This window comes from Amblyomma mixtum, chromosome 7, assembly GCF_055824585.1.
Source record: "Amblyomma mixtum isolate Tamu chromosome 7, ASM5582458v1, whole genome shotgun sequence".
NCBI classification, from domain to species: domain Eukaryota; kingdom Metazoa; phylum Arthropoda; class Arachnida; order Ixodida; family Ixodidae; genus Amblyomma; species Amblyomma mixtum.
Window position 1 is genome coordinate 127,596,915 of NC_143018.1, and position 11,022 is coordinate 127,607,936.

The window sequence follows — 11,022 nt, forward strand, 5'->3', positions numbered from 1 at the left end:
TTTAGCGTCCGTAAAGGTGTAAAATGTTTTACCCTGCAGTTGTCGTCTGGTGAGGTTTCAACGTTTGTTCAAGGCATCGTCAAATAAGTTATGTCAGTAGCCCATCTAACTACATAAAGTGCGGCTGGATCAACAAGGCGATGCTACCTGCCAGCAGCTCTGTTCTACAGCCGGAATGCTTCTCCTCGTTTCACAGTCTACAGTTGGTTGAGGCCTTTTTGGTCGCACTGAGCGCACCTTATAGGACCTTGTAGAATGTGATGACGCTGTAATGTATAATCACCGCATTCTTATTTTGTATTATACATGTACCAAACTTGTTCCCCTGTATTGTATCCTTTGTATCCACTCCTGCATGGGCCCGAGAAGGGCCTGCAGTATTTGTAAATAAATCCGTCCCTCAGGGCATGAGAGCTGGATGAGAGCTGAAGTCCAGGCAGCGTTGCATGGAGGCCATCCAGGGATGGTAAGATGTCACGCTCGAGCTCGCTAATCTGTATGGTGGCCAGGAATTAGTTCAGAGGTCGTTTCTGCGGTCAAAAACTTTAGTGTGCGCCAAACGGAGAGTACAAAGCGCAGAAGCAATGATGCCTTCGAATCCGCCTTCCTTTACATGGCAGAAACTAGGAGCGGACCTGTTTTATTTCAACGAGAGGTATTATCTTGCGCTTGTCGACTACTTTTCGCACTTTTCGGAGGTTGCGTCATCCAATTCTACTGCTGTTATAATACAGCTGAAAAGTACCTTTGCCAGGCATGGCATACCGGAAAGATTGCTGACTGATAATGGCAGCTAGTTTTCGTCACAAGAATTTAAGGAATTTGCAAAAGCGTACCGGTTTACAGATGTTACGTCAATGCCCAGGTATCCACAATCTAACGGTGCTGCGGAGCGCGCAGTTAAAACCGTCAAAAGATTACTTGAGAAGTCGGCAGATCCATACTTGGCGCTGTTGGCATACACGGACACTCCAGGTCCCTTGGGAAAATGCCCTACGTTTGCGCTCAACGTTAGTGCTGCATCCCAGCCGGTTGAAACGTTCAAAACCCAAATCTAAAAGTCTTTGTCAGGAGAGAAAAAGCCGTCAGAGAAAAGAAGCAGCGGCGTAACTTCGACAGCCATCACATGGCTAGACAGCTGAAACAGTTGCAAGCAGGAAATCGGGTGTGGGTCAGCGCTCCTGTTTTACGACGGGCTTCTCGGCCGCGGTCCGTCGCCAGGACAGACGCGGGACTGGAACTGGAGACGAACCGGCGTGCATCGATCCTGTATAGGTGAGAACCAGAGGAGGGCTACGACCTCTAGGGTGAAATCCCCGAGGTTCCAAGAACATTGCAAGCTGTAGCGCCCCTGGGAGTAAGCAGAGTGTCAGGGGAAACTTCCCGGACAGAACATGCAGTCCCCACTCTTTCAGCCTCCTCTTCTACTGCCGCTCCGGCTGCAAGAGAAAACAGTGGAACGTCTGGGGCTTATGTCACCCGTTACGGTAGCGAAGTAATGAAGCCGCAACGTTATGGCTTCACTTAACCCGCGACCAAACCTCCTGCTACATGTGCTCGTGTATCTATCGAACTTGGCAGAGAATATTGAATTTGCGGTGGATGGATTGAATTGTTTTTCATTCGTTATTTTTCATGTTATTATCTGTTCTTTGTAGTGCTTTTTTTGCTATGCTTTTGTGCAAAAAAAGGGGGAGGGGTGTAGTGTCATCTCACTTGTGCGCACACGGTCATGCTCAACCGTGATAAGGCGGGGCACGTTGAAAGCTTGTCACCGCATGCTGATATATAAGAAAGTGCAAAAAAACTGAGGTTCTTTGCCCCTCATCTGCCAACTGGCTTGTCTGTGTCTACACCTGAGCCGCGCTGTTCCGTGGACACGATATCTCCGCTCCTAAAAGAAGAAGCATTCTGGCCGTATACAAAACAGCAGCACTGGACTAGGAGTTATGGCATGGAGGTTTGAGACGTGATGCGATAAAAATAAATAAAACACAAAGGAATCATAAGCCCCATGTGAAGGCACGATATTTATTTTCAGGGGAAATTTTTCGTCCAACACTTTCTCAGCAGAAGTAGCTCCTCACGTTGACAAATAAAGTTTATATGAAAGTAACTTGTGTTAATTCAAATACCTATACCAAAATCGCAGTATGCAGAGTGCGAGAACTTTTATAAAATCTCAAAATGGGTGGGACGAATGTGGCGTGAAAGAGGGTTAAGCTCCAAAAATTACCAGTCCATTTCGATCTCAAACAGCAGGTTACTGCCTCTATGGTAGTTCCACCACGAGGCAACTTCTACGTCGACGTAAAACACCTGCCGGTGTTCGCGAACAGCTGGAGCTAATCCAGCTTGGTGGCTCTCCTTCAAGAGATATGATTCGCATGAGTTAAGCGACCCCATCTTCACTCCGACGACTTTTGGCAGAGAACAGTGGGTTTCGCACGTCCGGTCCCAGGTGCAAGTCAACTCAAAACGGTAAGCCCGCTCCTTGGAAACACTGACGCCCACTGTAAAATAAGTGTGTCGACCATGCCACGCCGTGACAACCAAAAACGGACATCTGCCGCAACCCTTGAGCGCCCAGTGTTCCGTTAAAGCCTGGGCGTTCATCACAGTCAAGATATAATGCAATCCCTTGTTCTCCGTCTTGTCCAGCGGGTACGAATCGGCACGACTTTCAGTCATCGGTTCCATCCTCGCTGAAGGAATGCGCATCGGCTCATTTGGGTGTGCCATGCGCACCACTGCGCACTGACGTATGTCTTCCAGACAGCCCAGCGCGCCGCTGACCATGAGATCCAACTTCCGGAGAATGTGCTTCTTTTCCCGTGGCCACGAAAAAGACGTTCCGCTGGTAACCGCCTCGCCAGAAGCTCCCCTTTCTCCCTCCCCGGAAAACTCTGGCACTGAGGAGGCACGCATCCGCTGCTCCGTACCCAGCGCCTCGTCAATGGCCGCCGAGAACTTGCCAAGAACGCGCGTCAGCTCGGCGTTCAGTGTCTCCAAATTCCCCGAGAGAGCAGCGGTGATGTCCTGCAGTCTCGCTTCGTGTCCTCTAGCACGTTCCGTGAGCTCGTTGACCTGAGTCTGAAGAGCGGGCAGTTGCTCCTGGTCCCTCAAGATGGCCTTGATTTCGCTCAGCTCGTCACTAATACCATGAGCGCCGTCTCGCGGTGGTTCCTTGTGCGCTGCTGAGGAAGGCGGAACATCCGGGCATCCACCTAAGCAGTGTGTCGGCAGGCAGGTACTCAGGACCTTCTGGCCGCACCGTGGACAGGGGACTGCGTGGAAGCTGCATTCGTCCTCGTAGTGGCGGAGAACTGCCGGCAGGACGCCGACGAAGTCACAGCCGTGGGCTTCGTTCCAGCAGTGCGCCTAAAAATAAAAATTACAAAAAAGACCATGTAGGGGCATTTTCAGGCATGATAGTGTAAGGAAAAGCTATACGCTAGATAGAACAAGAGAACTGCTTATACCGGCTGTTTAAGCGAAGGTGAGGAAGAATGTATTTTTAAACGGACTTTTCTAGGTATAGAGTGTGGTTGTGCGATATTTCAATACAAGCGTTGGCGGACATGAAAAGCAGGTGTATAGTGTTGACAAGTAAACTAATTTAACTTTTTAACTATTACAGTTAGGCACCACGGAGCAATTTAGAAATTTGCAGCTTGGCCGTTAATGGCAGCTATATTATAAAATTTGGCAAAGAAAACCAGCTTCGCTGGCAAGCGGATTAATTTTCCGTGAGAGTCATTTACTGCGCTATATGGATTGCTGCGTACGTGTACAGCAAAATAGAGCCCATATTTTACTGCTTTTCACAGCGCGCACCTGCGCCCTTGTCGTCGCAACAGTCAGTGCCACCATGTTATGAACAAGGCCACGATTCGCGAACATTAGGTAAATACACTTCTTAATGATCGGCGGTGGCTTTCATGCGTTGGAAGCGAGCTGCAGGCCCAAGTACCGCATGTGTTTTATGGACGTATTGCGTCGCTTCTGCGCTGAGGTCGGCCATAACCAGCAGCGCGTCGTTCATGTACGGCTGCAGGTAGCCCTGGATCAAGTTGCCAACCGCCTAGATGTGTTCCTTGAAAAATGCAGTTGTCAATAAATAAGCGCAAGCCACCTCTTTGAAGACCATGAACCTTCGAGAGTAACCGCGTTTTCGAAATTCGGTAAAATATATGGCTATTACTAATGGCCTTCTACCAAACTACAAGCGTAACCGAGCTTCTAACTGTTCACTATTAAGAATTATTAGTCAATTTTATGATTCACACCATTTCTGATGTCCGTCATCGGTGGCATTACAGTGTCGCACAAGGCAACGCTATAGCTCAGTAAGTTCATTTCAAGAAATCTACTTAATTTTTTCTCAACCAACCATCACATGACCTGTTCACGAAGTAACACGTCCTTTGAGCAACAGTTCATGATCGGGATCGTCGCCATCAGACTATTTAAATACACTGCATACGCTTTTCTTCTCTCGGAATAAATCTGTTGCCCACCCAGTATATCATTTATCGCTTGTTTGGTCGGGTACATCATTTCAAGGATTAGAAACCGGAAGTATTCAGTAGCAGCATTCGGTGGTGCCGCTCTCAAAGGATTTATAGCAAAAATGTAACACAAATATAGAGGGAGCCCCGACAAAAAGAGCTTTGCAGGGTTTATACAAAATGAAGATAGCGGAAAATCATCATTACGCAAAAATATAAAAGAAACATTCTTGTTTAAAAAATAAGAGGCATGACCAGAGTTAAAATCGCAAAGTCATCGCTCGAAAACACAAAGAGGTACAAAAATAGACGAAAAGTCACGAACACGCATTTACATTGCACCACATCGGCACCTTTTGCGTATCCGTCGGAACGCGGCCTCTGGGGTCAGAATGGCGGTGGGAGCACCGGCTTAGTAGCCCAGTGCCCTAACCACTGATGAACCACGGAGAGGACGCAAATAGTGATTCCATGAAAGCCCTCTCTCTCCTGCACAGCTAAGCCAGCAGACGCCTCTCGAGTGTTCACGTCCTCGATTCCACATTTCGACATTTCACTTCTTGGTGACGGTGACAAACATGTATTGCTCTCAAAAGAAGTACGTGGAGGCATGCATAGGCCGGTGCTTAAGAGTCCGGCCCTTACAAGTACTAGGCGGGGTCCCTAGCACGGAACGTCATCAGCTGGAGCACGGCAGATGAAATCAAGTTAGGTGCGTGGGCACAGCAACCGAGCGCTTTAACAGGCGATAATGCCGACTTATCATCCACGACCCAAGTTACTCGCGTTGTCTCCGGCAAACAATATGGCAAACAATATGGCAAACAATATGGCAAACAATAACAATACGGCAAATAATAGCAATATGGCAAACAAACAATATGGCAAAACATTTATCAGTGTCGACCTCTCCAGTAACGACTGAAATCTCAATTAATGGGCCTCTTCGATTAACCGCGCTCGGGCAGCCCGCTGGCCATGCCGCTGGCGGCCCGCAAGTTCGTCTCTGACAGGAAAACGCATCATGGTCACGTGGGCTGGCGGCCACCGGAACCAGCCTGCCGGCAATCACGGCGGCAAGCAAGTCGCGGATCACGGAGGGCAGATGCTCTCTCTAGCTTCGCGTTCTGCGTCTCATTGCTACGCACGCGTACGGTAGAAATAGGCTGCTTGGTATCGAAAACTACGACTTGCAGTTATTGAGGGCTGCGTGCCGCAGACTGCAGAACATTCAGCTGATCAAGCTCGCACTCGTATACATCGTCAACGACAACGCTTGCGTGTGCCTTCGGTGCACTGTGTAAGCTTCAAGAAATCCTCAAAAGCATGCGATGAGCAATCGCAATCTAATGTGTTTCAGTTGACACCACATAGGACGGAAAAATGCCCGTGCGTTGTTTATCAAACGACAAGCCGTACTCTCTGATTATTGCGTGTTTGCTTACTACGCAGTAAGTATATATGACTGGTATGACCGCCGACGATCGACCCTGGTGGACTCTGCTGTGGTCGTTGCGATTTCTACGCTCGTAACCTAGCTGCTTCCTGTAAGCTGTAAGCAGAAAAGAATCGGGATACGTTCCTTCAACTGTAGTCTGTCGGCCGCCGGCTTTTGCTGCGGGCAAGGAACGCATAACCTCGGCAAAAGCGCATATCAGCTTGTTGAACGTCCACCTAGAACAAGCGGGTGCACTGTATAAATTTAACTGCGTATCGTTTTTGTAATGATACAGCTTTATAGCAGAGAACTGGCACTAGAATGAAAGGCGCTACAATAAAGCCCTGCGTGTCGGCTCCTCACGTTCCGCGTGTGTTTGCATGATCAGCGCTGGAGCTCATTTTTATCTATTTTTTTTTAAATGAGCCAAACGCGAGGTGGTGCATGCCTGCGGTACTTCTCAGATATTTTGAGCATATGTGGCAGAAGGCCCGAGCATGAAGCTGTACAACAGTTGGCGACGACAGAATCAGCACTTGGTCGGCGCGACAATTCTGTGTGGCCACATATATCCCCGCAGAGATGTCTCGAGCAATGTGCTCGTGAGGGCTTTTAATAAAGGACATGTTTCAGTCAAGCGTTTTTCAAAGCATATCCACTTTTGCACTGCGCCAAACACAATGAAGACCTTACGCTCCCGTATCGCGCTCAACCAACACTTCGTAAAACACGTTCAGCACATATGCACGCGTCTGAACGCGTACTCGGAACTGGAATCCGGCTGCTCTCGAGAAAGGCCTCGAACACCATCGCAATATATGCCGGGCGCACGAAATTAACAGCCTAAATATTTTGTAAATCAAGTATATGCGATCGTATATGAAGCGAGCAATTGTGCTTGCGATGTGGTGAGACGATCGAAATATGATCGCGCATACGCACGCAAAACATATCAATAAACAGCGAGAACTACCGCAAAAGGTGCCATTCACAGGCGACACAGTCGATATGCACCGTGGCCTAGTCTAAACAAGCGCCTGCATCGCGCAAAACATCGCATGAAGTACCGCGGTCCTTCTAGTCCATATAAAAATGGCCGCGCGAGCTTCCCGCTACCGTACACCTCTCTGTCGTCTGCTAGCTGCCCGAGCGCTGCCAGCACAAAATCGTCCTGGCGAGTCTGGCCGCCGGCTGGCAGCCCGAAACCGCTCAGCCAGAGAAAAACGAACGCGTTCCGGGCAGCCACCGGAAGTGGGAGGAGCAACCCGAGAAAATCGAGCGCGCTCGGGCAGCCCGCAAGCAACCCGCGGGCTGCCAGAGGCGGATAATCGAAGAAGCCCAATGTCTTCGTCCACAGAGCCCGGCTTCGAAGCGGCTACGAGGGCGTCGGAGCGCAGCGGTGCCTGACGCTCGTCCTATGAGCGCCTGTTCTGTTGACAAGCCGTATCATCCCACTGCCGAGAGAAAGAACGTGGCATAGTTGGCACGGTCCGCAAGCCCTGACGTCACCGATGCCTTGCTCTAGGGCTACGTAGAGGAGGAGGAGGAGGCAAGGCGTCAAACTGGCGGCCGGACATCTGTGGTGGCTTGCCCGGCGCCGACATTCGTTCCGTTTTGTTGCGCATTGCCCAAACGACGCTCACGGAGAGAGGAAAGCTGTCCGTCCGACGCGCGGACGCGAAAGCTACCTAGCAGCGCCATATCGGCGGCATCAAGGCACCCTGCTTTTATTTAAATTTTTCTCAAACGCCTATGTATCAGGTTGCATGCACAGCAATAGATGGCGATATGCAACCACGACTTATCATCAACATCATACTCGAGCCCATAGGCTATCCTTCGCTTCTGCTCCGGCCGCTCGATCCCCCTACCGTCCTCTCGTTATCATTGCGTGATAGATTCATTTTAGAGCACTCTGGCGCACTTTTGGCACTTTGTATCGTGATGGCGCAGCAAATCGCGTTTGGCGCATAATGGCGCAATTGGAGCAAGAGTGGAAGCACTGTAGAATGGCGGTGCTCGGTTTTCTCTGTGGGTCCCACAGCCGCTTAATGATGTCATCCTATTTTTCTTGCCACCTCGGACATTTTTTGTACCATCTGCGAGCACACATACTAACACACGCCGCCGGTTTTTCTCGTAATGGGACTAAGAATGCTTTCGCATTTTATACAGCGAAAAAAGGAGAACAGATCGAGGGGCATACGTGCCGGCAAGACAAGACGCACTAACGTGGTGAAAAATCGCTGAGCACAGATTAAAGATGACGCAACATCTGTAGTACATCCTTCGTATTGACAGGAAAAACCGACCTCGAGACTGGCTCGCCGTGAAGTGGAAGCCAGAAGCGGGAAGCGGCGGCTATGTTATAATCGCCGGCAATTTCCTCGCTGGCGTCCCAGAACCCTCCTCGCAGCGCCGCCCCTTCTCCTCCGCTCCCCTCCTCCTCCTCTTGTTTTCTTTCACGGCTGTTGCGCTCTTCGGTCTATTCCTCCGGCGAGCCTGCTTCCGCGCACCGCCGCCGCGAATCTGTGCGTCATCTGGACCACGCGGTCTGTGTTCTTTAATATTTTTCATGTTTTATAGTTTAATTTATTATGTTTCTTTTCATATTTGCATTTTTTTATTTGTTTTATTTCACTCACGAAACCCCTGCGTTCACTAGATGTGCCTTTTCTCTAATATGTTTCGTGTTTTATAATCTAATTTCTTATATTTTTGTTTCTTTTCATACTCGCAATTTTTTCATTTGTTTTATTTCACTCACGAATCCCGCGCGTTCACTAGATCTGCTCGTGGCGGAATGGCAGCGACTACTCTTGAAGTGCCAAACGCCCAGGTTCGATTCCCAGTCTCAATAAAGTTTTTTTTTTTCTTCGCCGGAACTCGAACACACTTGCTAGCATTCCCTGCTCCCGACAGTATGAGGCATTAACGGCTTTAGCCTTAATAAAGCGATTCTGCTCGTATTTTCTTTCACAGCTGTTCTGCTCCTGGCGAGCTTCTAGGACGGCCGGCTCGCGATTTTCGCGTTGCCCTTCGAGCCATTTGTGTGGCCGGCACGTTCCTCGCGCAAAGAAGGCGACTGCGCACGTACTTAAAATGGCGTTAAAGGGCGATTCACACGACGGTCCGTTCGCCCGCGGCCCGCGCACTACCTGGTCTCCTTCCGTGATATTCTCTCGTATTACCGAGACAAACGAAGGGAATACGCACCCCCCGCTCCGTCCCTCACCATAGCGCAGGCTGCACATTGGCGACAACTACAAACCCGGACTGCTCAATACCCAATTTACTGCTGCATGCCCGATATCCAGACCAATTCTCGTCATCATGCAAATTTTTGCGGCAAACCAGGCGCCCCTACGATTTACATCATTGGCAATAAACGTTTCCACCACCACCTACGTGTTCATGCGTCAGCACATTGAGAGGCGCGCTGACCAGGCCGCGGTCCAGAAGACGCGCAGATTCGCGGCGGCGGCGCGCGGAGGCAGACTCGCCGGAGGAATAGACCGAAGAGCGCAACAGCCGTGAAAAAAAAAAGAGAACAAAAAAAAAGAGGAGGAGGAGGGGCGGCGCTGCGAGGAGGGTTCTGGGACGCCAGAAGCGATCGCGAGCGAACTGCGCAAGTCGAGCCGCCGTAGTACTGCGACTCAAGCTTGTACTTCACTCGCAAGCACTTGAGAATTTACTACTGCGTTGTCGATGTGGTGTGGAATAACTCAAGCCGCAGCTTACACACAGCCTTTCCTCTACCACTTTACATAAAGGCGGCAGACGCTCACCTTCATCCCCTCCGCTTTCCTGGCAGGCAGCTTGAACTGTTGGCACTCCTCCTCCCGGAAGGCTTCCCCGTCCAAGGGACAGACGGGTTCGCCATCTTGAACGCTGCCCCTTCGACACGGCTCGCAGAGGACGTGCGAGCAAGGCAGCAGCACCGAACTCTTGGCCACCACTCGGCACAACGCGCACACGCTCCAAGTCGGCACGCTCTCGGCGAATCGCGTAGGCCGCCAGTTGACGCCGGCAGCAAAGTCGCGCGTTAGATACAGCAGACCGCCGTCAATGCCGGACATGGCTTTCCGTCTCGCGTACTGCGCTGCCGCCTCGAACACAACACCGGTGAAACTGACGGAACCGCTCGTGATCGCGCCGTCTGGCGCCAGTGGCGAATACGTCACTGCATGGCGCATGCGCGCAAGACATGTTTCCTTTCTCACTTCGCGCCATCTGCACGCAGTGCGCAGCAGCACACGCGGCTTGCTTGGGGTAGAATTACTCCGTGTCATGGATGAAAGAAGGATGCTCCGCGTACAGTAACTGGCCGCATTTGTTTTTCCAGTCCCGGACTACTTGCTGGCAGGTCTCGGCTTCCGCTCGGACAGGAAAAGCGTCATGGTCACATGACCTACTTGCCATAGGCTGCTTTCGAACACGGCGCCAGAGCCGGGCTCCCCCTCGGTTACCGTACAAGGACGCTGTCATCTGCTAGCAGACGATGCAAGCCACGGCCACTACGACGCCGAAGCAACGCCGTGCGCTCGATCATGATACTGAGTCGATTTAAAGACTGTACTGTCAGCTTAGCGTAGGTGCATTACAGAACTCAGCTTCGGAGGTATGCTCGCCGCTACTGCTTGCGGCGAAGTTCGCACAAAGTAGCCCAACTCGTTGCGGAAAGGCGGATAGACGAAAGCCTCCGCAAAAATGTTGACAACAAGCTCTATAGCGGCTCCAGTATACGAGTGGTTCACCTGCGATGCTTTCAGGTAAGCGTACAGACAGCATGTGGCAAAACAAGCGAACAAGAACCTCTTGACGACACGAGCAAACAATACGCGCTCGCAGCTCCGAACGCGCGTCCGTGTGCGGTGGATTTCAAGAAAATAAACGAAGATGCAAGAACAAAAAGTCTTGCGATGGCTCGGAGAGGAGCTACGGAGCTCATGTGAAGGTTTAACGCATGATATCGACCTCCAGGAACACGAAAAGCACTCAAAATGCACACGGAGTCTAACTTAATATGGCTGCTCGCGCGGCGCGCAGCTATCGTCTGCTGCCTTCTCAGCA

General features: G+C 50.7%; 1 protein-coding gene across 1 annotated transcript; it reads right to left on the reverse strand.

Annotated features, from left to right (window-relative positions):
- Positions 1-2,017: 2,017 nt before the first annotated feature.
- On the reverse strand, positions 2,018-10,059 carry LOC149337551 (uncharacterized). The gene is made up of 2 exons (XM_089554900.1): positions 9,738-10,059; positions 2,018-3,381 (listed from the first exon to the last, which is right to left on the reverse strand). The coding sequence occupies exons 1-2, from the start codon at positions 10,026-10,028 to the stop codon at positions 2,233-2,235; spliced, it is 1,440 nt and encodes a 479-aa protein (XP_089411026.1). The 5' UTR covers positions 10,029-10,059; the 3' UTR covers positions 2,018-2,232.
- Between the last annotated feature and the right edge of the window lie 963 nt (positions 10,060-11,022).

Excerpts from the sequence above, each read along its gene's own strand:
- LOC149337551 (XM_089554900.1), bottom strand. The coding sequence starts at position 10,028 with ATGTCCGGCATTGACGGCGGTCTGCTGTATCTAACGCGCGACTTTGCT. Across the intron at positions 3,382-9,737 it reads GGAAAGCGGAGGGGATGAAG|GCGCACTGCTGGAACGAAGC; the intron begins GTGAGCGTCTGC and ends TTTTATTTTTAG.